This window comes from Patiria miniata, unplaced genomic scaffold (assembly GCF_015706575.1).
Source record: "Patiria miniata isolate m_02_andy unplaced genomic scaffold, ASM1570657v1 HiC_scaffold_5, whole genome shotgun sequence".
NCBI classification, from domain to species: domain Eukaryota; kingdom Metazoa; phylum Echinodermata; class Asteroidea; order Valvatida; family Asterinidae; genus Patiria; species Patiria miniata.
In genome coordinates, this window is record NW_024037072.1 from 5,117,890 (window position 1) to 5,144,395 (window position 26,506).

Consider the following 26,506-nt stretch of genomic DNA (forward strand, 5'->3'; position numbering starts at 1 on the left):
GTAGCATATAATATGTGATTACACTCTCATAGGGCTTTGAATTATGACGTCACATGTCACGTGATGACATCATAATGACGTCAATATCAATTTTCATCTATAATTATTTTTTTTGGGTAAATAACTTAGTCAGAGCATACATCGTTGAAAGTAAGTTCACATCTTTCACCAATTTTTAATTATAAGGCACTTCCGCTTTCAACCGGAAGAAATGGTCACATGATTTTGCACATAATGTCAATAAAGAAGACCCTGGATTATTCTATCAATTCCCACAAAAATCATGTTCAGGTCTCTCACGGTTGACTTTACATTTATTTTTAAAGATTAAATCTATTAATCATTAACGTGACGTCACGTAACACATGATGATGTCATCACGACGTCACTTCTCTTTTCATCTATAACACATCCCGGTCTAGGTATATACCAACTTTCAACCCAATCAGACCTGTAGTTCTGTAGATATTGGCCTTTAAAATATGCACATTTAATATGACATCACTTGTCACGTGATGACGTCATCGTGACGTCACGTAAATTTTTGTCTATATAACACATCCCGGTTTAGGTACATACCAACTTTCAACCCAATCAGACCTGTAGTTCTGTAGATATTGGCCTTTAAAATATGCACATTTAATATGACATCACTTGTCACGTGATGACGTCATCGTGACGTCACGTAAATTTTTGTCTATATAACACATCCCGGTTTAGGTACATACCAACTTTCAACCCAATCGGACCTGCAGTTATGAAAATATAGGCCTTCAAAATATGCACCTATATTGTGACATCACGGGTCACGTGATGACGTCATGATGACGTCAATGTTCGGCACACATCTTCAGATGCTGATCTAACTGTGTGCCGAGTATAAAGTCAATCGTTTGATTTTAGTGCCCAAAGTGCCTTCTACCGTAAAAACGTGTTCAAATGCTATGGGGAATGGCTGAAAAAGAAGGGAAAAAAGAGAAGAAAAAAAAAACTTTAAAGAAAACAAGGCTTGTTGCCGAAACAGCCAAATTTAAAAGCTAGAATATAACATGAACGAAGTATCATCTAGCCTGTACTTATTGTGTGTGAAAGGTTTCTGGCTATGTCAATAGAGGGTGTTGCTTTTTTAATTTTTTTTTCTAATGAAGAATTCTCGGTAATTTTATCTCAGATTTTCTCTTTCCCAATCAAACTGTGGATGCAGGAACAAAGTTTTTTTTGGATAGAGTACACCGTAATCTACATGTCTGGAAAGTTTCATAAAATTTGGCAAATCACATCGCCTATCTCAAAAACTATAAAAGCGTTTTCGGCCTCTCGTCCCACGGACTAAATCTACTGAAATGGCACTGATCTATGAAGATTCCTTCTGAGAAAAAAAGAATGTTATGCCTCAAGCTTTGCTGTAACTGATATGGAATAATTTGCATATATATACAGATGAGAACCATGACTTCTCTAACCTCATTCAAATCTGAACTATACCCAGTAAGTAAAACGTTCAGTCAGTAGGCCCTAATATTTCTGCATTTTTTCGCTGTCTTCACTGATCATACAAATCTAAGTGAAGTTAACAAACTTGGTTGCCATAATAATGAGCCTGATGGGAATTTCCCCGTGTTTTCTCCCCAAAAGGTTTTTCCCGTGTTTTCTCCCAAAAAGGTTTTTCGCAGGTTTGTTGCCCCTCCCGTATATAAATCAGCGAATATTTAGCCATATATTTTCTTGATGTCACAAGATATGTCCAAATTCTTGTGTTCACTTCATTCACCTTATGGCAAAGCCTGTTTAAAGCGATGTTGTTTCACACTGTACATGTAGTTGTAATAGTTTTACATTTTTTATGCTTATCTCATATGCTTTCATTTTATTTCATTGTATTGTTTTGTACTGTATATATTGTAATATATTTGTATTGTTTTGTATGTGTATAGTCATTTGTATTGTATGCAGGGCCCCAATGGAAACCTGTTTTAAACAATTTGGCAATACCCTGGGTAAAGAAATGTAATAACTACCCTGAGTAAAAGTATTTATTTGAACCAGACTGGACACATCAACCTATGATTCATATAATTATAGTTACTTGTGAGAAAATGTCCTGTATCAGCAAGACTTTTAATATTAAATAATATAGTTTCCAAAGGGGGTTGTATAGCACATCATTTTTTTTTCTAAATCACATTTGGCGGACCATCCTTCGAGACTCATGGCGCATATAACGCTGCCCATGATCATCTGCAACATTAAATTTAAATGGTTAGCAACCAAACAAAAACAAAAGAAAATTGACCACATCAGTCACAAAATATCAGACAGACGGACCTTTACGGTATTCCTACCTTCGATTCTGGTACCATGTCTTGATCTGTGTCTCATTCAAGTTTAGCCGATCTGCTATTGTACCCCTTTCAGCAACACTTAGATACTTTTGACAATGGAACTTCCTTTCCAAAACCGATAGCTGTGTCTGTGTGAAAGTTGTTCGTCGACGACGTGGACGTCTTGGTTTGATCGGCAGCGTAGCAGCAAGTGGTGCTTCACTCAGTCCAACCTCTGAAGCTGCTGATTTGTTTGAAAATCCAATGCTTTGAGAGCAGATGGGATTCGGTATGGCAAAATGGAGCTGGTTGTGGTTTAGTGTAACTACTGTTGGACGGAATATCTTAATGCAGTTACCAGTAGATCCACCAGTCACTGTAAAAAGTACAAACATAAAATCATTAATAGAGCTGCTGCTTTGTTGAGTTACAAATGCGGTGTGCATCGGCATTTAATTTGGGCGTCAAATTTCGTGACACGCATCGGCTGTGCTAGTCTGATCATAGGCCGTTTACCAAACCTCAGGCTTCGGCTTCGGCTTAGGCTCCGGCTTCGGCTTAGGCTCCGGCTTCGGCTTATGAGGCTTCGTCTTCGTGCGACAGGGCGCCAAGCCTGACAGCAGCTAAAAGCTTTGGAACGCGGAGGCTTCGGCTGGCTTCGAATAGCGGCTCCAACCATTCGCGATGCTTCGGCACAGTTCGTCACTGCACACTGCATAATTGTCAGGCTATGATCGAATGACAATGATCTTGAAACTTTAGCGCCAATAAATGGCTTTATTTGTGTCATTTCGAGAAAAAAAAAGCGGGCTTCAGCTGCCATGCAGATATTTTAAAAGTGATATTTTGAGTCTGCCTTAAAATACTTTGCGGAGAAAAAATACGATGGGTATTGTATCACATCCAAATTAGATCTTTTTCCTATGAATAAATTTCGACTTTATTTTCATTCCAACCAAAAAAACTTCTTTCCCCCCATTTTTTAAAAGTCTGTCACTTTTTTTGGGGGGGGGGGGGTACTTTTATCAATACTGATTGGGCGAGAACCAGCCTAGCCCTACGAGAACGGGAATTATTGTCTGGCAGCCACTAAATCGAAATAGTTAAATAACTAAACTTTGGGTTTTTTTGGTCAATGTCTCTCATTCAAAAGTGAGTAATTTTTTATTGCTTGAAAAATAGCAATCATTACAAAAGGAATCTATTTTTTCGGGATAATATTCGAAAATAACACTGGCAATTTCTTAAAGATTTAGGTTCGATCTATCACTACCTATCCCCACAACAATTTGCTATCTCTGTGTTTCGAGAATAAAACTGCACTTTTTTGCAAAGAATTTGTATCCTTGTATTATTATTGATGGTTTATTTGGCCAGAAGGTTCCACAGTACAGAGTTAAAATTCATGTTACACAGAGCATCAGAATGAACTAGAGATTTGCGTTTGTTGTTACAAACGCAGAGTGGTCGGGTAGACAACTATTTTATGAAACACTGTCCAGTTAAGTTATGAATATTTTTATGTAAGAACAAAGGATAACGAAATTAAACCTTTTTCTAGTACAATGAATTATTTTGTTTAAAAAATACATCTTTAAGGCCAAAAAAAAACAATCTCCGGTTTCTGGTATGCGCGCGCGTCGCCGTAGCCATGCGCGTCGGCAAAATGAAAAAGGTTTTTTTTCAATGAAAGATGATGTCTCAAAACCGCCAAACTCACTGGTTTGACTGGAATCCTGCTGCTGCCCAATTTTAACAGGTTTTTTTTAGATGGGGTTACGATCGAGAATAAGCTTTATGTGGCCTCTCTGGTGTCCCATAATATTTGCACTAAGTTTAGTCGGGCACCATTTGCAGCAAAATTTGCAGTCATCAGCCGACATTTGAAGCAAAAATAAAACAGGTTAAAAAAAAAAAAAAGCCGCGTCGCCGCACCACTTTTTGGGCAAGCTCCATACCAGAAACCGGAGACTTTTTTTTTGGCCTAACGGTGTGATAAATTTCAGTAAACATTCTATGTACAAATACAAGTTATTTCTGACTTGATAACATCATTAGTCAAAATGGGAAGTGAATACTGATTTAGTTCGGAGTGGATGTTCATTGTGAAGTTAAATAACATATGAAAATTTGGAAAATATAAGTGTATGTATTCATAACACCGAACGTCCAGTTTGATGACGTCACAGTATTTGGAAGCAAAAGGTGAACATTGTAATGGTATCCTTATTTGGGCTAAGATATACGACATGGATCAAATGATAGAATTAAATTTAAAATACGATCGTTGCAAAATCCTCATAGAAGTAACTTCCGGTCTGATGACGTCATGAATTTGAAACCTTGCCAAGTTATCTGTGTTTAATCAAAGGATATCAAGGGGCGATTTGGTAAAATTTGAACCTATGGTTTCAAAATTAAAGTAAAGAAACATTATTTCATGTGCCGCTAGGGGGCGCCCTTTCGAATGATGACGTCGTCATACTGTTTTTTGTGTCTAACATTCCTCAACAAACACTTTCATAATATATTTGTCTGTAGTAAAATGCTTCCACTTTTGAATTATATTCAGTTTTTATTGCACTTCTGGTAACACCGGAAGTAAAGGTCAAGCAGTTTTGTGTCCGGGAACTCGAAATGTTACTCACGGCATAGTCTACAACCTCACGAAAAAAACCAACCCGATACTCTATTCAGTTAAAAAAATATAACGCAAACTGTTTTGTCAAAATTTGCCCTTAAATCGCTTGTAACTTGGTACCTGATGAAGTCATGGTGACGTAACAAAATTTATAACATCTTCGTGACATGGTACAAGTTCACACAAGGTTGTGTGACAATACCGTGAACCCTTCGGAAGAAATTTTGCTTTGTTTTGATTTCAGGCTAACGTCTTCATTTTGAATTCACTTAACATTGACCTTCCAGCTAGTAGACCCGGAAGTAAAGGTCAAGCGAGTTTACGTACATGACAAAAAATGTTTAGCAATTAATGGTCTATCTGATTACAGAATACAAACATCATTGATTATATAGTTCAAGAGTTATAGATTAAAGTGATTGGTCACTTTTTCAGATAAAATCACTTGTAATTTTGACACCCGATGACGTAATCAAGACGTCAGAGTAATATGCACCACTTCGAATGAGGGTCTATATATATTCAAAGTTACATGTGGCGCTCATGGGCGTCGCCAGGATTGTTTCTAGAGGGGGGCCAAAAAAAATTTTTGCCAAAAAATGCTTGTATTTCTCAACACATTTTCGATTTATCAGTTTTAGAGGGGGGCAGGGACATTTTGCCCCCCCCCCAACTCATTAAATTTACACCACTTTGTCTTCGCGCCTCTTTTTCTTTTCTTTTTTTTCTTTTTTTTTCTTCCTTTTTTTGGGGTTTTTTGGGGGGGCTTTTCCGGGGGGGGGGGGCAAGTGCCCCCCCCCCTTGCCCCCCCCTCGCGACGCCCATGGTGGCGCTATCAATGGATCTCAACATCTTTTACAGGTTAACCACAACAGCCATATATAAAAATTCCCTTTTGTTTTGAATAACATTTGAATGTCGTGTTCTTTATAATTTCAATCCGAGAACAGCTGATCTTAGGATTTGTTCTGGTGAACAGAGTTGCCTGACAAGACCAGAATCTGAAGAGCGTCCTCAGCAGTTCACGTTTAGTTAAACCATTCTCACATGTCACTCATAAATCAGTTCAGCCATATTTGATTAAGTTATGCTTTGTTTGTAGCCAGTTTGGGCGAAAATGTAACCTGTTTTTAAGTATTTACCTTGGATGCAAGAAGATCCAGTGCTCAGTCCTATGTGGAAGAGTCTTGCCAAAGAAGTAAGTGTATTTTTAGTGTCAAGTTAAGAAACTTATGTGCATTTTACTGTGATTGAATATTTACCGAAACATGTGACTGGAAATTAGATGTAGTCGTGTGGTGACCTTCCTGACCGATTGTGTTGCACCTAATTTAGGTTTTAAGAATTCCTGTGTATTCTTTCAGGCCATCCTTACTGTTAAAGATGATTTCAGAGATTGGATAGATGTGTTGGAAATGACTTTTAATAGAGTTTCTTCCCAATAAATTGGGTGTTACCATTTTCAAGGGGCACTAGCTGTCTGAGCACTAGCCCATTTCACTAGTCCGAGTAACTTGGACCCAACTTATCGCCTTTTAACATTCGGACATGGTCTGGCGAAGGGTCCAAGCTAATGGTTATATGCCGAGCAACACAATTCTGTCACTGGCCCAAAAACCAACATTTTCCAACAAAAACATCGGATTTCACCCTCAAAACGGCCTCTAAATTACTAGATACGCCACCTGAGATACAAGTAGACATCGATGATTAAGATAGTCGTACTGAAGTTTACTCACGATCCGGATGAAAAGTGAAATTTCCCGTTCAATTCTGAGAGCTCCCCTCGCGATCGTGAACACGTTAAATTTCCGACTCGTGTTAATGTTTGAACGACGCGATGTGGTCTTCATGCCCAGCGTTCATTCGATGGTCCCCGTATCCCGAGTCCGATTCCGTTACCGAGCACGCACGATGCATCGATTATGATAATGAGTAGACTGGATCACGTTTGTAAACACAAGTGCATTTCGAACGATAAAAGGGAGTCGGGAACTAGCTTGAACGGGTTTCCGCCCACAAAAGCTGCCGCAGTTTTCTGTTCCGCTCCATAGGAAATTGCCTCATACCCCACATTTTCAATAAAAAAATGATCAGTGGTTTTTCTGCCTTTCAAAGCCAGACATAGATAGACTTAAAGCCAGAAGAATGAATTTTTATAATCTGCAACCCCCAGATTTGTGCGACCGTCCGTTCTGAAGATACAAGGAATTTAGTGTAAAAATGGGCTATCTTTGTGGTCATTTCCCCACGTTAAAGCTTGTGTGGACATTTTTTGGTTGAGCAGATGCGCGCTGCTTTTCATTATGATTCGTGGCCGACATCATCACTCATTAAAAAGACACTCAAGACATCACGAAATTCAAAGCTCTCCGGGATGAAGAAGATAACAGATTCTGTGAATTGGTACACCTATAGTCAAGAGGAGTCACAATGTTTTGAAAGAAGTTGGCCATCCTCACGATATGGATAACGACTACATGCTTTCACTGATAGAGAGGAAATGCAGATGACCAAACAGTGTGGTTTCGAGTCCTTCAAGGAGAAAAGAAAGAGGCTATCCTACAAAATCTGATGGAGTGGATGACGTCAGAAATGAAGACGCGCATGAGAGCTATAGCCCCAGTGAAAAACCAGACTTCTGCACGTCACGCAGTAACAGTTAACTACGTCAAGAAGCCCGCTGACCGAAAGTTTCCCCCCAGTTTTAAGTGTTGGCTGTGTGAAACGTCCGAGCATTGGTTGGATCAATTAATGCCCAAAAATCAAGTCCATGAGCCCCGCTGACCGAATGCAGTTGATGAAAACCAACCATGCATGTTTCAGTTGCTTAAAGAAGGCCGGCAGAAACCATAATGCTACGACCTGTTCTCGCAGACGTCAATGCCCAGAGATGATGAATGGCACCCAATGCAAGCTCTTTCATCACCAACTTTTACACCCCACTTCTGCCAGTAACATCAGTCTTGTTGGCGTCGCATCAGTAAGCTACAAAGAAGCAGTGCTGCCCGTTGTTTTGGTTGATATCGGTAACCATGACAACCATCAGCTAGGAAACCTACTGTTTGACTCTGGTGCTCAGATAAGTTTAGTTCGGATGTCACTCGCAGAAAATCTGAAGCTGAACGGAAAGGAAGTTGTAACCACAATCACTAACAAGGTTGGAGGCGAGGAGGAAGAATTACGAACAAAGATATACCAAGTTCGTATCCGCCCACTGAACAAGTCCCAGTTCCATACAGTATTGGCCGTTGGCATTCCCTGCATCTGTGAAGAGTTGGCCGTTGTGAATCTCACAAGCATAGCACAAAACTTCAAAATCCACCCGGTCAGTCTCTATCGAGGAAGCGGCTCTGTTGACCTTCTCCTCAGAATAGACTTATATGCCAAGATGCACTGTGGACAGACAATAGAGGCTGGAAATCTAGTTGCCCGTCAATCACCACTGGGTTGGGTGATTTTCGGAGCAATCCCTGGGGAACCAATGTGAACGAGCCGAGTATTGCATGTGAAGTTGTCGACACCAGTCGACTTAGCGGATTTCTGGACAACTAAAGCAATGGAAGTAAAATCAAACACATGCAGTTGTAAACCACAAAAGATGAGCCCTACTGAGGTGGAGGAAGCTAGAGTCATTGAGCAAAGCTGTACCAAGATTGGCAACCAGTGAATCATGTCATACCCATGGAAACGAGATCCAAATCTACTTCCAAATAATAAAATACAAGCAGAATGAAAACTAGAATCGACAGAACGCTGACTTATGAAGAATGCTGATCATGCCAGTGCCTACGATAAACAGATACAAGAGATGACAGCGATGCAGTTTGCCAGAAAGCTGTCTGAAGAGGAGTTGAAGTCCTACACTGGTCCAATCTACTACATCGCTCACCATGGAGTCCTAAAGCCGGACAGTAAAAGCACCCCACTGCGCATATTGTTCAATACATTTGAACAACTGTAACTGTAATTTTTGTTTATTTATTAATAACTATTTATTTAAAGAATTAAAAATGCAATATTGACTCATTTATTTAGTTAATTAATTAATTAGGCTAACTTACCAACTTGTCTAATTATTTATTTATCTATTAATAGAAGTAGTAGTAGTAGTACATGTAGTAGTGGTAGTAGTTGAAGTACAATGTATATATTAATTTGTTTATTCATTTAATTTACCAAGTACAAATGTAATTTATTTATTTTTATTTTTTTTGCCTTTTGATTTGTTTGTCTTATAATTATATAATTTACCAACTTTGTTCTTGACTTAATGTAACTTTATTTAACTTTTTTTTTGTATAGTTAAAACTTCTTTTTATATTTATTGCTTGTTGTTTTCACGTATGCCATTCAGTTTGGAGAACCCCTAGACAGAAACAACGTTTCTTTTGGGCAATCCTTTGGGAGCTGAATGGTATTTTGTTTTTGTTTGTTTGTTTATGTATCTAAAGCTTTAGTTGTTTTGTGTTGTAACTTTAGTCATTTGTTTACATGTATTTTTTGATATTTTCCCGAGAAATAAAACAGTATAGTATAATACATCTGCGACATATCAAGGGCATCGTTTAAACGACTACTGGATGAAAGGGCCCGACCTACTGAACAACTTACCTGTTTGGGGTGATCCTGAGATTTCAAGAGAATGAAGTAGCTGTCATCAGTGACATCTCAAAAATGTACCACAGAATTCTAATACCCGAGAGAGATCAACATGTTGAGCGGTTCCTGTGGAGAGACATGAAGACAGACCAAAAGCCAGATGTCTACGTCAAAATCGTCCTCACATTCAGAGACAAACTTGCACCGGCTATGGCACAAACAGCATTGAGAAAAACAGCTGAAGACGGAAAATATAAGTTTCAAGAGGCGGCACGGATGTTGGAAGAGAACACCTATATGGATGATATCTGTGATTCTGTCCCCACAATGGAAGACGTACACAAGTTGACAAGTGCCCTCGACATCATCCTAAGCAAGGGAGGATTTAAGGTGAAAGAGTGGCTGTCCAACAAGCCACTAACAGGAGACCCTGCTAACCATGATCGCCATGAGCTGAAACCCAATCAGGACCCGACACAAGAGAAAGTTTTAGGGGCAGTTTGGAACCCTAAAGACGATGACATGTCCTACAAAGCTACCCTGGACTTAGACAAAGTCTACAGAAGCTGGAGGACCCAAGATAAAACTCACGAAACAAAGTGTCCTGAGTCAAGTTGCCAGATTTTGTGACCCGATTGGATTTGCTGCACCATTCCTAATACGAGCAAAATTTGGTATGCAGAGACTTTGGCAAAGATAAAACTCACAAAACAAAGTATCCTGAGTCAAGTTGCCAGATTTTGTGACCCGATTGGATTTGCTGCACCATTCCTAATACGAGCAAAATTTGGTATGCAGAGACTTTGGCAAAGGGGACTCGACTGGGATCAAGAACTTTCATTGGCCGAGCAAACCTTGTGGATCCAACTGTTTGAAGAGATGGAGGAGCTAAATGACGTGCATTTCCAGAGATCACTCACCCCCTTTGAGGCCATCAGAAATCCAACACTCTGTATTTTCCCAGACGCATCAGAAGATGCCTTTGGTGCTTGTGCTTACGCTAGATGGATGCGGAGTATAGATACGATGTCCGATTCGTCGCTGCCAAGTCAAGAGTTGCACCCTTGAAAAAACTGACCATACCCCGCCTTTAGCTACAAGTAGCAGTAGTTGCTGCCTGTCTGTACACGACCGGACTTCAGATAGACAAGACAGACAAGACAATCTTTCTTTCTGACAGCATGATTGCAATGGCGTGGATACGTAGCACAGCACGAGGTTTTAAGCCATTCGGATTTGATGGCCGATGATGTGTCTCGTGGCGTATCCGTCAAGCGACTGTCCGAGCGATGGCAACATGGGCCAGACTTCCTGTGTCTACCCGAAGAGAACTGGCCCCAAGATGCTTCCATCGTAGACCAATCTGAAGTAGAAAGAGAACAACGAAAGACAGAAAATGTCTTCTTGACACAGATGAGACCAGAGGTCATTGATTGCAGCAAGTTTTTTCCTGGAGAAAGCTGATCAGAGTGACAGCCTACACTCTGAGATTTGTCTGGAACTTGCGTGCTAAACGACAAAAATGGAACGAGAGCCAAAGATCTTGATATTGGATCAAGAATGCACAGAAGAGCCTCCATGACCGCCTCGCCAAGGGGGAATCCAAGACACTGAGTCCATTCATGGAAGCAGATGGAGTAATGAGGGTAGGAGGTCGAGGAAAGGAATCCTGAATGTCGTATGAATCGAAGCATCCAGCCCTTCTGCCAAACAACCACCACATATCACGTCTGATCATGCGTCACATGCACCAGTATGGGCATACTGGTGTCGCAACCACAGTAGCAAGGACAAGACGATTGTACTGGATCCTGAAAGCCCACACCCTTGCCAAGACGGTGAAGTTCAGGTGTGCAGTCTGCAGAGAAACAGACCACAAGGTGGAATCACAAATCATGGCAGACTTGCCGAAGCAGAGATTGGCATCATACACACCACCGTTTCATTTCACGTCATGTGACTACTTCAGGCCGTACCAGGTGAAGATCGGGCGCTACAAGACCTCCAAACACTATGGAGTTCTCTTCACATGCCTAAACACGAGGGCAGTCCACCTGGAGCTAGCTGTTGACTATTCCACCATGGAGTAGCCTACATGCAAGTTCTGCGCAGATTCTTTTTCATCCAAGGTTATCCGGCACTAATGATAAGTGACAATGGCACACAGCTTGTAGGAGCTGAGCGAGAGCTTTGCGAGATGATAAAGGGGTTGAATGCCAAAGAACTTCAGCAGTTCTGCGCAGAAAAATAGATGGAGTGGAAATTCATCTCACTGGCAGCCCCACACCAGAATGGCTGCGCTGAGGCACTCGTGAAAAGTATGCATTGAAACACGCAGTTGGAGCCCAAGTGCTAACACCCTTTGAGCTCTACACAGTTCTGCTTGAAGTGGCCAATCTCATCAATCAGCGACCAATTGGAAGAATCCTGAACGACCCAGAGGATGGCGCTTACCTCTGCCCAAACGAAACGACATCCTGCTTGGAAGGCCAGGTCTTCCTCTGAGGTACCCCAAGGTCCGTTTCGAAATACGAAGAATCAAAGGCACCGAGTAGAGTTTATACAGAAGATCGTGGATTCGTTCCGGCGACGTTGGATCCAAGACGTGCTACCACTATTGGTCCTGCGCAAGAAGTGGCAGACAGAGAGGCGTAATGTTCGAGTGAACGACATCGTGAAGCTGACCAGAACACCATCCGCAGCAAGTGGGACATCGCCAGAATCTTGGAAGTCTACCCGGGACCAGATGGGCGAGTTCGGAGCATCAAAGTACGTACACCTGCTTGACAGTGTGTCCGACCTATCACCAAAGTAGCGGTTCTCTATCCTGCAGAGGGATAGGGAGATGAGCACTAGGGCGGGGCGGAGGATGGTCTGGTGAACAGAGTTGCCTGACAAGACCGGAATCTGAAGAGCGCCCTCAACAGTTCACGTTTAGTTAGTCCATTCTCACATCTCACTCATAAATCAGTTCGGCCATGTTTGATTAAGTTATGCTTTGTTTGTAGCCAGTTTGGGCGAAAATGTAACCTGTTTTTAAGTATTTACCTTGGATGCAAGAAGATCCAGTGCTCAGTCCTATGTGGAAGAATCTTGCCAAAGAAGTAAGTGTATTTTTAGTGTCAAGTTAAGAAACTTATGTGCATTTTACTGTGATTGAATATTTACCGGAACATGTGACTGGAAATTAGATGTAGTCGTTTGGTGACCTTCCTGACCGATTGTATTGCACCGAATTTAGGTTTTAAGAATTCCTGTGTTTTCTTTCAGGCCATCATTACTGTTGAAGATGATTTCAGAGATTGGATAGATGTGTTGGAAATGACTTTTAATAGAGTTTCTTCCCAATAAATTGGGTGTTACCATTTTAAAGGGGCACTGTCTGAGCACTGTTCATTTAACATATTTTCAAGATAGCATACTTAACGTTGTATTCTATGTTTGTTGTTGTTTACAGATCAAATAAAAAACCAAGTTATACAATATGCAAGATCTCTTCTGACTCCGAGTTGTTAACACTTCGACGATCCAGGATTATCACCTGAATGTGTTTCAAATTTACAAATTAATCTTTTGCAGATTGTTATCCAGCCTTCCATACCTACTGAAAATAATGAACGAGTCTTCAAAAATTGGTTACTTTGACTGGTCAAGCGATGTTGCTGCATATGCATAGTGATGATGTTGCATAATGCATTGATGAATACATGCGCGCACAAACGAGGGGGGTGTTGATGGCAGATTGATCAAGTCGGAATTGCCAATTTTTGCACCACATGTATGCATGTATGCTCTGTACATGCACACACACATGTACATGTACCCGCGTGAACGATGTACATAAGTGTCTGCGCATTGTTATACGGCACTAAAATGAAACGCATGCTGAAGTGTACCTTGTCGTGCTTTTTGAAAGATGTAAACTAAGTGATAGATTTTTGTGATTTTTTTTTCATCACAACAGGACATCACAACATACCTTGATGATGGGGATGCTGTGGATATCATTTTTTGGACTACCAGAAGGCATTTGACTCGGTACCACACAGGAGATTGATATCCAAACTCCAAGCATATGGCTACGATGGGAAGATTCTTAAGTGGATATAATCTTTTCTATCAGACAGGATACAAAGTGTCTCAGTCAGAGGGGCCACGTCTAGTCCAACCAAGGTTACAAGTGGAGTTCCCCAAGGGTCAGTTTTGGGACCTATCCTATTCATCATCTATGTGAATGATCTTCCAAATCATGTAAGGTGCAATATTCAAATGTTTGCGGATGACACAAAAATTTACAGCGCAGTTAAAGAAAAAGAAGACATTGGAAAGATTCAAGAGGATTTAGATGAATTGAAAGTGTGGTCTGACAAGTGGTTATTGCGTTTCATCAACGCTGGAAAATGAAAGACAATGCAAATTGGTTATGGGAATCCGCAGTGTGAATACCACATGGGAGAAACAACATTGGAATCAATAGAGGAAGAAAAGGACCGAGGAGTATACATCACAAAGGATTGTAAGCCAAGCATCCAATGTAGCAAAGCAGCGGTGAAAGGAATGAACTGTTTGAGAGTCATAAAAAGATCATTCAAGCACATGATGCCAACAGCTTTTCCATCCTTTACAAGACCTATATTAGACCACATATTAAGTATTGCGACCAAGCGTGGAATCCCTGACTGGAGAAGGACAAGTCTGTGTTGGAAAAGGTGCAGAGACGAGCAACCAAGTTTGTACCTGAATTGAAAGATCTACCTTACGAGCAACGTCTCCAGGCCCTGGACCTCTACTCGCTAGAACAAAGACGCGTAAGAGGAGACCTCATACAAGCTTTCAAGCTGATGAAGGGATTTCAGAACATCGACAGCAGAACATTCTTCAGAACATCATCAAGCACCATAGCACAAGGGACACACTCTGAAGATCTTCAAACCAGCATTAAACAAGAATATTGGATGTATAGTCCATGGGCCAGAGGCCAAAACTTGACGTATTGGTACCACCTGAGGTGGCAAAATCTAAATACATTTTTTTGAAAGGTCTATAATGTCTAAGGATGATAAATTGATCCAAGGATGGTAGCTTAGTGGTAGTAAATGCCCACTTTTTAAGCCTAGTCGGAATGAGTTCAGTACATAAATCCTTAGAACTTCGGTTAGGATATGGTTGTACAATTCGCAATTACACCATTATGCTTAGTTGTATAATGATGAAACTTGGTAAAATTATATATTATACTATAAATCATATATTACACATGATTTTTTTAATAGGATGTATAAACATTATTTTAAACATTAATCTTTTGTGTCCCCTGTGAAACAAACCAAACTTAATTAATGGTTTAAAATTGTTGGTTTAGGTCTGTTTTAACTTTTTAGATAGTAACATTTAAACATAAAGATTACCAGTATAGCACCTGTCTGAGTAACATAAACTGCCTGTATATCATACATATAGTATTCATATTAGCGTCATGTGTACATGTAGGTTGATATCACCTGTCTCAAATATGCTTTCTAAGACATAGATAGAATTTCGCGAATCAAATAATCATACTCCACGGGATGATGAACCTCACGTGATGACAAATTTATTGTCATGGCAACTGTTTATAGAGGGCGCTATACTTGGATGAGTATTACTTAGACATTAATAATTTATTTCGTTATGTGTCAATGTGCACGTATATGACACTAAATAAAAGCAACTTGTATGACTCAGAGCAGCAGTGGGCCCCAGAGACATGGTGCGCAGCCCCAGCGACGTGTGGACACGTCCTGGCGTTATGCCAACCACTGCCCCAGCTATGGGTTAAAAAGTCCTGGGAAGGCAGCCCTCCTAAGAGAAGGAAAACTCGGGCACTACTTTCGCAAAAGAAAAGTCTAATCATGATCTTAAATCCAATGAAGAATCGTATACTGCCAGCGGCCGGAGTCCGCAGGAGAACAGCGGAGGGAATTCGTGTACACTCACCTCGTGAGAATGATGATGGTGCTCCCTGAAACCCCAAGGTCTCCTTGGGAAGGGCGGCAGCAGACGGGTGCCAGAGAACCGACGCACTGCTGAGATGTAAGAAGAGCTTGTCTTTTGCCACCATGAATGTGCAGCCAATCAGGGAGAATAAAAGAGCAAATGAGCTAGTGGATAGTATGAGGAGACACTGAGTGGCCCTGTGTGGGATCCAGGAGCACAGGAGGGTGTATGCTGATAGCATGAGAGATATCGTTGTTACCAACATGATTGAAGATTACCACCTTGTCATGGCATTGGCTTGGAGAAATGAAGCTCAGGCGGCAGCTGGTGGGGTCGGGCTCATGCTGAGCAGAATGGCACAGAGGTCATTAATCAGTGTTAACCGGTCTTCTGATAGAGTTATCACTGCCCCTTTCCAAAGAAATCCAGTCCTCACCACCATAGTGGCCTATGTGCCAACTCTCCTAGCACCCGATTAGTAGAAGAGAAAGTTGTAGGATAATAAAGACGAGCGGTAGAGGCTGTTCCCCATCCTTGCCATCCTTGCCATCCTTGCCATCCTTGGGGACTTCAATGCCCACCTGGGACAGGGAGACGTTCCTTTCACCTTTCATCAGGTAACAAATGACAACGGGGTGCGTCTGCTGGATCTAATAGACAACTAGTCTCTTCTAGTCAACAACACGCTGTTTGAGAAGCAAAAGGGAAGGCTGTGGACGTGGCTGTACCTTCTCTACAGTGGGATCAGATCATAGAGTGGTGGTGACGAAGGTGAGTCTCAGCCTCTGAGCACTGAGAAAGGCAGTCACAAGAAGGGTGAAGTACGAATGGGGGAATCAGCTCAATGGAAACAGCGATCTACAGGAGAGGTACACCATAGAAGTTCACAATCGGTTTCAGGTACTGACTGAGGAGGGGAAATCTGCAACTGACCGATATAAAAAGTTTGTGAAAACAAACGAGGAGGCCGCAGAGGTCTGCATGGACACAGGTCCCTAAGGTGAAGAGGAGGGTGAAAGCCTCATCAGATCCTTGTGTCGTCAGAGCCAGAAAGGAGATGGAATTGGTCTACAGATCTCTAGTAGCAGACTTCAGCCTCACCAATCGAGTGGTGTACTCCAACAAGAAGAAGGCCCTCGTCCAAACCTATTATCTCATCGAAGAGGAGGTGCTTACCCAGAAAATCAGTCAGGTGGAAGTAGTTTGGGTTAACCAAATGCATGTGATGAGCTGGAAGCTGATCCAGGAGATTACTAGAAAGTCTTCCAAGCCCTCTCATATCAAGGGAGATACTGATGAGCAACGGGATGAGGCATGGTTCAACCACTTCAGAAACCTTCTTGGTGATGAACCAGAGATGATGGATGAGCAGGTGGAGGTAGAACAAGTGGTCGAGGACCTGGACATCGAAAAATGGTCCCTTCAATGAAGAGGAGTATGTGAAAGCAAAGGGGGCGCTCAAGGCTAGACAATGCTGTGGGGAGGACGGTGTCGTCCCAGAGGTCCTGAAGTACATGTATGTCACCATCGACGACCTCGTACTCGACTTTGTCAACAAGGCATAAGAAAAGGGAGAGATACCAGATCAGTGGAGCATTATTAATATTATCCCAGTTCCGAAGTCTGGTGACTTTACATGTACGGACAACTACCGAGGGATAAGTCTTAATTACCTCTTTTGTCGCCAAAACCTTTAACCGGATGGTGCTCAACCGGATTCGGCCAGTGATGGACCCACTTCTTAGAATAGCATAGAATGGTTTCCGGCTAGAGAGCTCCTCAGTGGGGCACATCATTTCACTGAAAACAATTATTGAAGGTGTCACACATAAACATCTTCCTGCTGTCATGACCTTCATTGACTTCGGCAAGGCGTTTGACACTATCCACCGGGTCAAGATGATGAACATCCTCACTGCATATGGGATCCCTAGTAAGTTAGTGCAAATCATTGGGGCGACCTACGCTAACACCCTGGCCAGGGTCACTTCAATGGATGGCGTCACAGAGAGCTTTGACATCCTGACAGAAGAGCTTCAGGGTGACACCTTGGCTCCTTTTCTCTTCATCATTGTACTCGACTACGCCCTGAGGAAGGCCATCAACGGTAAAGAAAAGGAGCTGGGTTTCACCATAGTGCCCCAGTGAGTGTCTCCTGTGATGATCACTGACATGGACTTTGAGGATGACATCGCACTGGTCTCAAACACAGTGGAGCAGGCTCTTTTGTATCAGTTGAGGAGGAGTGTTTGAAGGTTGACCTACAGCTGAACACAAAGAAGACCAAGCTTGGTGCTCGCCTATAACATCAGTGACATAGCTGTCTGCACGAGAGAGATGGTACAAGTCTCAAGGTTGAATCTGACTACAAGTACCTTGCAGCGTGGATCAGCTCCAGTGAGAAAGACCTCAAGACCCAAAGAGGACAGGCGTGGTCAGTGCTCCACAGAATGGAAAATGTGTGGTCATCAGCGCTCAGTGATCAAATGAAAAGGTCACTGTTTGTGTCTACGGTAGAGGCAGTTCTAGAGGCTGAGACCTGGACCCTCACTACTAAGATGGAGAAGTCTCTGAATACACCAGGATGCTGCGCATGGCCCTGAACATCCCTTGGCAGGATCACATGAGAAATGTAGACCTCTACGCTGGCTTGCCGAAGGTGACGAAAAAGATCCAGGAACGCTGTCTCAAGCTTGCAGGGCATTGCGTCCGTCACCTGGAACTGGCCGCTAGCCCGATCATTCTCTGGGAGCCCACATGGGGCACTGCCTCACGTGGTAGAAGAAATCTGCCCTTTGTGAACATGCTGAAACGGGAAACCGGTTTGACAACCGCTGAGGAGCTGCGCTCCTGCATGCTGGACCGGGACACTGTGGACCGAGATCATTGGGAGGGCTTGAGCTGCCAAAGGGCCTCGACTTGATTAACACAAACGTATATCTGTTGATTTACATAGTTCAGCGGAAAGCACTGAAATAATGGAGAGTTTTAAGCTAGAGTACAGTAACACCCCCCCAAACAACATTTATGGTTACAATCAACATGCACTATTGGAATAGGATTCATTGTTCACAAACTGCCTGTCTGTATTTTATTGCCATAATCACCTGCAATAGCAGCGTAATTAATATTATAGCAAACCATATGCAAAGGGATGTACATAAAATGCAAGTATAATGTAACTTAATGGCAAAACACAAAACTAAGAAAAACATTGACTAAGCTACTCATTTGGAGATGCTATCACATGTTTTTGTACTTAGGTCGATCCTACAAAGCGTTTGGCACCCTTAATGTTTTGCCACCTCGGTAATTAGTACCAATATCTGGTCTGGCCCATGGACTAGTAGGAAACACTTCTTCTCCCAACGAATCATCAATGCATGGAATGCTCTCCCACAGGAAGTAGTGAATGCTAGAACTTTGTCAGCTTTTAAGAAGGAACTCGACTCACATTGGAAGAGAACAAATATAGGATATGGGGTCACAAAGGCTATGCCTAAATAAATTACCCATTAAACCGTAAGTAGATGTAGCATGCAAATATTCTGTCAAATTAAGCCAAAATTCGGCTAGAACGGTCACTCGGTCACTGCAGTAACCGCGGATCACTGTAGATCGAAGCGTGGCTATAGCCACGTTCATCACGGGTCTAGCCCACGGCTAGCTTGAGTACGTAACTCCCGCTGACATGCTCATGTGAATTCCTGATGGGTGTAACAGTGCAAAACAATTCCCATAGTCACTAGTATACAAATATAACATGGTTTGAGGGTGGACAGTCGATATTCGCTCCCCAAGGTATTGGAAGTTGACAAACTAGTTCCCGAGGCGAAGCCGAGGGAACTAGTTTGTCAACTTCCAATACCGAGGGGAGCTAATATCGACTGTCCACCCGAAATAAACCATGTTATATTTGTTTTACTATACCTCATACATATTCAGTCGCCGAATTTTGTTTTATTATTATGCACCTAAAAAAAAATTTGGGGAAACTTGTACAGCTCACCAAAAGATTCAACTTCAATTACTAGTTCGGTTCGTTTGCAATTATAATACAGTTACTACAGTTGTAAATACAGTTGTTTGCAATGTGTACCACTTTCTTTTGTACATGAGACATCTTTACACGGTCTATACATTTTCTCCAGTACGGCATCATTGAGCTCTGTAAATTAACTTTTACGCGAACCGTGCAACCATGCATCTCTCCTGTGCGATGTTCGCGCGTGCGTACTGCACCCGTGCGACAGTTCCTCGATTGCTCTGTAAAGCGCATGCGTAGTAGACTGTCGCACGGGTAACCCATGCGACAGTCTACTACGCATGCGTATTTACAATGTGCGTGAATCCTCGCGCGCGCGTTTGGTAAACAGCAAGAATAACATCTGGCACGTGATGGTGAATTGACCAGTGAACGTCCGGCTCTCGATCATGAATATGTATGAGGTATAGTAATGCTAAATGCCCATATCTTAAATTCTTTTTAAAATACTCAGAACTCTCACAGGTATTTAGCTGCACAGTAAAATGATGATCAACATGTCATCTTTCATTTTCTTTTCATTTTTTGGTGGGTTGACCTTTGACTTTTCGAGGAATTCTCACTCAAAGAAGATGACCCCTATTTTTCCCAAAGCGTTAAAGTAGCCATCTTGGAAAACGATCCCTCCACAACATGGCAAAATAGTGCCACTTTCGAGCCCAATTACATCCAAAATGCTCAGAATTGGGAGCCCAAAGTCCGGCCCAGAGGTTCATTGCCGTATCTCTTCAATTCCCCAATTTTATGGCTCTCAGAACTCTCCAATAGAATATTTTGAGGGTGTAACTTTTAATTCATGAGCTCGGCGAATGGGTTTAACTTAAGCCTATTTAGCGATGTGCACCCTGATAAAAAATATTAGCTGGAGTTTCCCGAGCTATAAGCCCATGGCCTATCGAAAAATCAAATCGCGCCACGTTAAAGCTATAGTCCATCATTTGTAATTTGTGCATTTTGTTCGTTTGAAGCAACAAAACAACATTCTAAGATCTCAATTTCAAATCAAAAGTTACTGAATCATGTTTTGAATTGTTTTGAATTGCAGCTATACGCGACGTAGCGCACTGATCCGACGAATTATAACAACCGCGCGCGCGTGTGCGTCGTTCCAATACTTGTGCGCGCTGCGCTGAATAACAAAACGAACTACTAATTTAAATTTTCCTACGGTGCTTCTTAAGAATCACCGTTGGAAATGCCTTCTTTCGTTGATTACTTCAAAATGACAGCTTCCCATAAGGAATAATTTCACAGGGAGTTTAGTTCCCTTACTATCTTTCAACCAAGTTTGTTTTTCAACAATAATTACGCCAGTTACTTTTCGGATGGCTGCAAATGATGGACTATAGCTTTAACTAAGGGGCCGCGCCACTGATCTCTATATAAAGACTGGATAGCTAATACAGAGCCGCACAATGTATAGACTTGACTCAAGTCGGAATTGCTTTATGTCGGTATCTTAATTTAAAAAAAAACTAGCAAAAATCACTTAGTTTACGTCTTTCCAGATGCCCGACAAGGTACACTTCAGCGCGCGTTCCACTTCAGTGCCGTATAACAATGCGCACACACTGTATGTACATGTGTACATTGTACAACACGCGTATTACACGTACATGTCACTGCATGTGTGTGCATGTATTTCAGAGCATGTGCATACATGTGGTGCAAAAGTTAGCAATTCCGACTTGATCAATCTGCCATCAGCACCCCCCCCCCCCACGCGTGCACGCGCCTGTATTCATCAATGCATATGCAACACCATCTCTATGCATATGCAGCAACATCGCTTGACCAATCAAAGTAACCGTTTTTCGAAGACTCGTTTATTATTTTCAGTAGGTATGGAAGGCTGGATAACAATCTGCAAAAGTTTAAAAACGTAATCTTAATTTGTAGATTTCAAACATATTATATTGGGGATGATAATGCTAAGATCAGCTGCTCTTGGATTGAATAAATAAAGAATGAGACATTCAAATGTTATTCAAAACAAAAGGGAATTTTTATTGGGGTTAACCTGTAAAAGATGTTGAGATCCATTGATACCGATTCGTGTTGTGCATACCCAGAGCCGTTTCAAAGCATTCGAACGTACGCGTGCGTGTATCTGTTTCTACTCCTCACCATGGGATTCGTGTGCGTTCTCCGCGAAACTTTGGATGCGCGAATACGCAGACAACGCTGATTGCGTGTTAGGAATATTATCAAAACAATCTGCGCGCGTTTTTAAGAATAAAAACGCTCATTGCCTGAAATACTGTGATATGATTGGCTTCTACCGAAATCGGTAGAAGCCAATCACATCGAGAATTAATTTCCATAGACTGTGTACAAACGTGGAACAAACCAGCGCGTACGCTTGGCAGATTGACCAAGTCTGGGTTGCTGCATGCATCACTTGAAAATAACATGTAGGATGGAACGCCGTATTATCGCGGTACTTATCACGTTTCTCGTTCGGAATAGAGATTGCTCACTAACCTTCCAGAATTGTCCTGTCTTATGTGTAGTATAACTCTTCCTTTTTAAATTAATATAAAAAAAATCTGACAGGTGGTGTGGTTTATTCCGTGTACGATGCCTGTGAAAATAGACATGCGCGGCGTGTGCGAACGGAGGTGGACTCCCTATTATCGCGGTATGCGGGAAGTGGTTTTTATAATGATCCCAACTTTTTTGTTCATAGTTTATGTTTGACCAAACACCCCCTGAATAAAGTCTGATATTTTCCCTGTAACGTTCAAGTTGATTAAAGACAAAATGTCTGCAGGATGATTTCTTAAGACCCTGCCCTTCCCCCGAAAGGAGAACACAAATCCCTGAGGCAAGTCTACTGATCGGCGATTGAGGGCGCCATTCACATTACACGGTGTGCCGTTTTATTTTCGCTAACGCGCGGTGCTTATTTTGATCCCGTAAAAGTTGTTACGATTTCGCGCTGCAAATATCGTCGTTTGACTTCATTTTACATTTGCAGCTGAAGAATGGGAACCAGACAATGGAACTTTCATGGACAGAGCGCAATTAAAGATTTATGTTAAAATATAAACGGTACCTTTTAGCAGACACGGTGAGGGAAAATTTTGCAAGTTTTGGAAAACGTTAATATTTATTAAAATCGTTAAAAGTCCTGAAAGACACAACATTTTTTAATCGTCCTTTTTATACAACTCGGTAGAAAAATCCTTGATGACTGAAGAACTGGATAAAAATCGCCACTTGAAGGAGTTTTGACACTGTAAAAAGAGAAATTTCCCATGCCGCGATAATAGGGATGCCGCGATAATAGGGAGTCCGACTATACATGTACGTTTTTAACATGATGGTCCGGATTCGACGCATGAGGGCGCGCGTTATGTACTGTAAGTATGCGATATGCGCTGTGAGTGGATTTACTATATAGACACAGATCGAGCGCAACCTTGCTGCATCACTTAAAAATAACATGTACATGTACGTTTTTAACATGATGGTCCGGATTCGACGCATGAGGGTGCGCGTTATGTACTGTAAGTATGCGATATGCGTTGTGAGTGGATTTACTATATAGGCACAGATCGAGCGCAACCCAGACTTGGCCAAGTCTACACAATGTACGAATTTGACGCCATATTGGTGAGACCGGCTGGTGATCTACAAAGGACAAGTTGCCGTTTTTATAGACAGCATGATTTCTTTTGTAACGTCGCGGTTTCACTTGACTTATATTTTGACCACCACCACTGACCAAGGTTAACTACAATTTTTCTAACGTCGTGGTTACTAAAATGCCGCAAATATAACTTTTTCGGCGTTTTGAAATAATAATTACTAAATGTGTCCCTTTTAGAACATCATAATATGTGTACGTGACCAAAATGCGCGTCAACTGTTGATACAACGCGCGCGTATTTACGCGTAGAACGTTCGTATTATACGCGGCCATCATCGTGAGACCGGCGAATTGGTCAATACTAGTGCAGGGCCAGTTGAAAATTTGCCTGTTGGGGAGGAGCAAGTTAAAAATGTGCCTGTTTGGGAGAGGCAAATTGCTTGACCGCTGGTAGGCCTACTGGTTAAGGTTGATTGCAGCGTTTTTGAGAACTGCTCATGCAAACAACGCACACGATTCAGTGGTGTTAGTCACAGATTGAACGCACATATCTTTTTACATGTGGACAGACAATCTCTACTTTAATTCCATGAATTCCAGTGAAATACCCATATAACTACATCGACGGTTGCTCAGTCGACTGCAAAAATGCATCTGCTCGTGCAGCCACCCAGTCACGTGGGGCTATTTACCCCATAGAAGATTTACCCATACTGGACAATGGTATCGCCCTAGAATGCACGTGCGCGTGCCTGTCCTTTTTGTATTGTTGTGTCATATTAGGCACGCGCGCTTTAGCTTAAACATGACGTAAACATTTAAAAAGAACGGCAGTGCGTGGTGTTATGTTCTAAGCTGCAACGTTTGCCTCCGAAAATACCGCTTTTTTGCTGTCTAAAATGTGCTTGTTTGGGAAGCGCAAATTGCTTTGCCGCAGGTATTGGTTGCATGCTTGCAGAGTTTTTGAGAACTGCTCGTGCAAACAACGCACGGCGATTCAATGGTGTTGTTTTCACAGGTTGAACGCACACTCGCGTCAAAGTTTGTGCCAAGTTTGAAATTGTTTGGGCGAGTGTTTCTCAAAAAAAAAAGGCTGCAAAAATAGCGCAGATATTACTCACCCCTAATGGACAATGGTATTGTCCTGCAGTAAGGTCGCTCAGTCGACTGCAAAAATAGTGTGCCCGTGCAGCCACCACGTAGGTGTACATACGGTAACATGGTACGCAATGCTATATATTCACCCATACTGGACAATAGTATCGCCCTACAATGCCCGTGCACGTGCCATAGAGTTATGGCGCGTGCCCGCGTCTCCTTTTTGCATTGGTTGCGTCATATTGAGCACGCGCGCTTTAGCTTAAACATGACGTAAACAATTGAATAGAACGGCAGTGCGTGGTGTTATGTTCTAGGTGCAATACACCCGCCGATTCTCAACTTCATACGGTGCCCGGTTCTGGAGATAATCGGCGGACAGACAGACAGACGGCCGTTCTAGCCAGACGGACTTGTGGGGTGATAGCATTGTGTTCCCATTATCGCTTTTTCTAAAGATTCCCTTCTGGGGTGATGTTTTTCCACTGTGTAAAAAGTGGGGTGATGTGTCCTGAAAGGAACATCACCCCACAAGGGTGGTCTGGTCAGAACGGACAGACAGACAGACAGACAGACAGACAGACAGACAGACAGACAGAGATTCCTTGAATTGTAGTATAGATGCAAAGTCTACAGACAGACAGACAGACAGACAGACAGAGATTCCTTGAATTGTAGTATAGATGCAAAGTCTACTGTGTGAATGTTGTATGCATATCCGCTATCCAGTCTTTATATAGAGATCAGTGGGCCGCGCCCATAGACATCCTTACTACAATTCAAGGAATCTCTGTCTGTCTCTCCGTCGATTATCTCCAGAACCGGGCACCGTATGAAGTTGAAAATCGGCGGGTGTATTGCTCGGGACCACAGAATGTGCAGTGCCAAGTTTGAAGTGGTTTGGATGAGCGGTTCTCGAAAAAGCTGCAAAAAAGCAGTATTTTCGAAGGCAAACGTGGCAGCTTAGAACATAACACCACGCACTGCCGTTCTTTTCAATTGTTTACGTCATGTTTAAGCTTAAGCGCGCGTGCTCAATATGACGCAAACAACGCAAAAAGGACTGGCACGCACACGTGCATTGTGCGATACATTGTCCAGTATGGGTGAATAGCACTGCATACCATGCTTTCGTATGTACACGGGCACATTATTTTTGCAGTCGACTGAGCGACCATTGTAGGTGGTCGAGCTTCAAACTTGGCACAAACTTTGACGTAAGTGTGCGTTCAACCTGTGAAAACAACACAATTGAATCGCGTGCGTTGTTTGCACGAGCAGTTCTCAAAAACTCTGCAAGTATGCAACCTATACGGCAGCGGCAAAGCAATTTGCGTTTCCCGAACATGCACATTTTAGACGGGCACTGCACTAGTATTATAAAACCTAGACACGACATTAATAATAATAATAATAATAATAATAATAACGAAGTTTTATAAAGCGCACATATCCACCAAGGTACTCAGGGCGCTATTACAAAGAAAACGAAATAAAACAAAATCAGTTTAATTACGAAAAAACGGATCTTTCGACATGAGGTGTGTTTTGAGAGATGTTTTGAATGAGTGAATAGAAGTGGAGGTTTTGATATGAAGAGGTAGTTGATTCCAGAGATGTGGTGCTGCAACAGAGAAAGATCTGTCCCCCCAGGTACGATGAGATTTGAATTCTTGAAGAAGATATTTATTTCCAGATCGAAGGTTGCGAGATGGTTTGTATATATTGAGCATGTCCAGGATGTACGCAGGTGCTTGCCCATTAAGTGCTTGAAGACAATGAGCATCAGTTTGTAGATGATTCTAGACGATATTGGGAGCCAGTGAAGATCCAGAAGGACAGGTTTTATATGGGAGTGTTTTGTCGTTAAGGTGACCACACGTGCAGCAGTGTTTTGTAGGCGTTGAAGGCGGGATAGCTGAACATCTGGAAGCCAAAATAAAAGTGAGTTTCCCATATCAAGACGAGATGTAACAAAGGAGTGGACAATCTGTTCTGTGGAAGCGCGATCAAGATATTGTGGCGCTGATCGAACCGGGGCTCCCCAAACTCAGGTCGCCCTGGCCTCCTGACTAAACCTTTGGTAAGCCTAGACGAGCGGTGATCTAGGTGACCTAGGGAATGCGTCCGTTCGGAAGGCCGTATGCCGCCAACACGTACAATATAGTCTCCTTAAGGGTGTTCACTTAAGGGAGGGACATCAACTGACAGACTGAACAAACGATGAA

General features: G+C 42.2%; 1 protein-coding gene across 1 annotated transcript; it reads left to right on the forward strand.

Annotated features, from left to right (window-relative positions):
* Nucleotides 1–7,855: 7,855 nt before the first annotated feature.
* LOC119740587 lies at nt 7,856–8,452 on the forward strand. Its single transcript, XM_038215935.1, has one exon. It carries the CDS (start codon nt 7,856–7,858, stop codon nt 8,450–8,452), a length of 597 nt encoding a protein of 198 aa, XP_038071863.1.
* Nucleotides 8,453–26,506: the final 18,054 nt, after the last annotated feature.

What these genes read in the sequence shown, in the direction of transcription:
- LOC119740587 (XM_038215935.1), top strand. Translation starts at nt 7,856, where the DNA reads ATGATGAATGGCACCCAATGCAAGCTCTTTCATCACCAACTTTTACAC.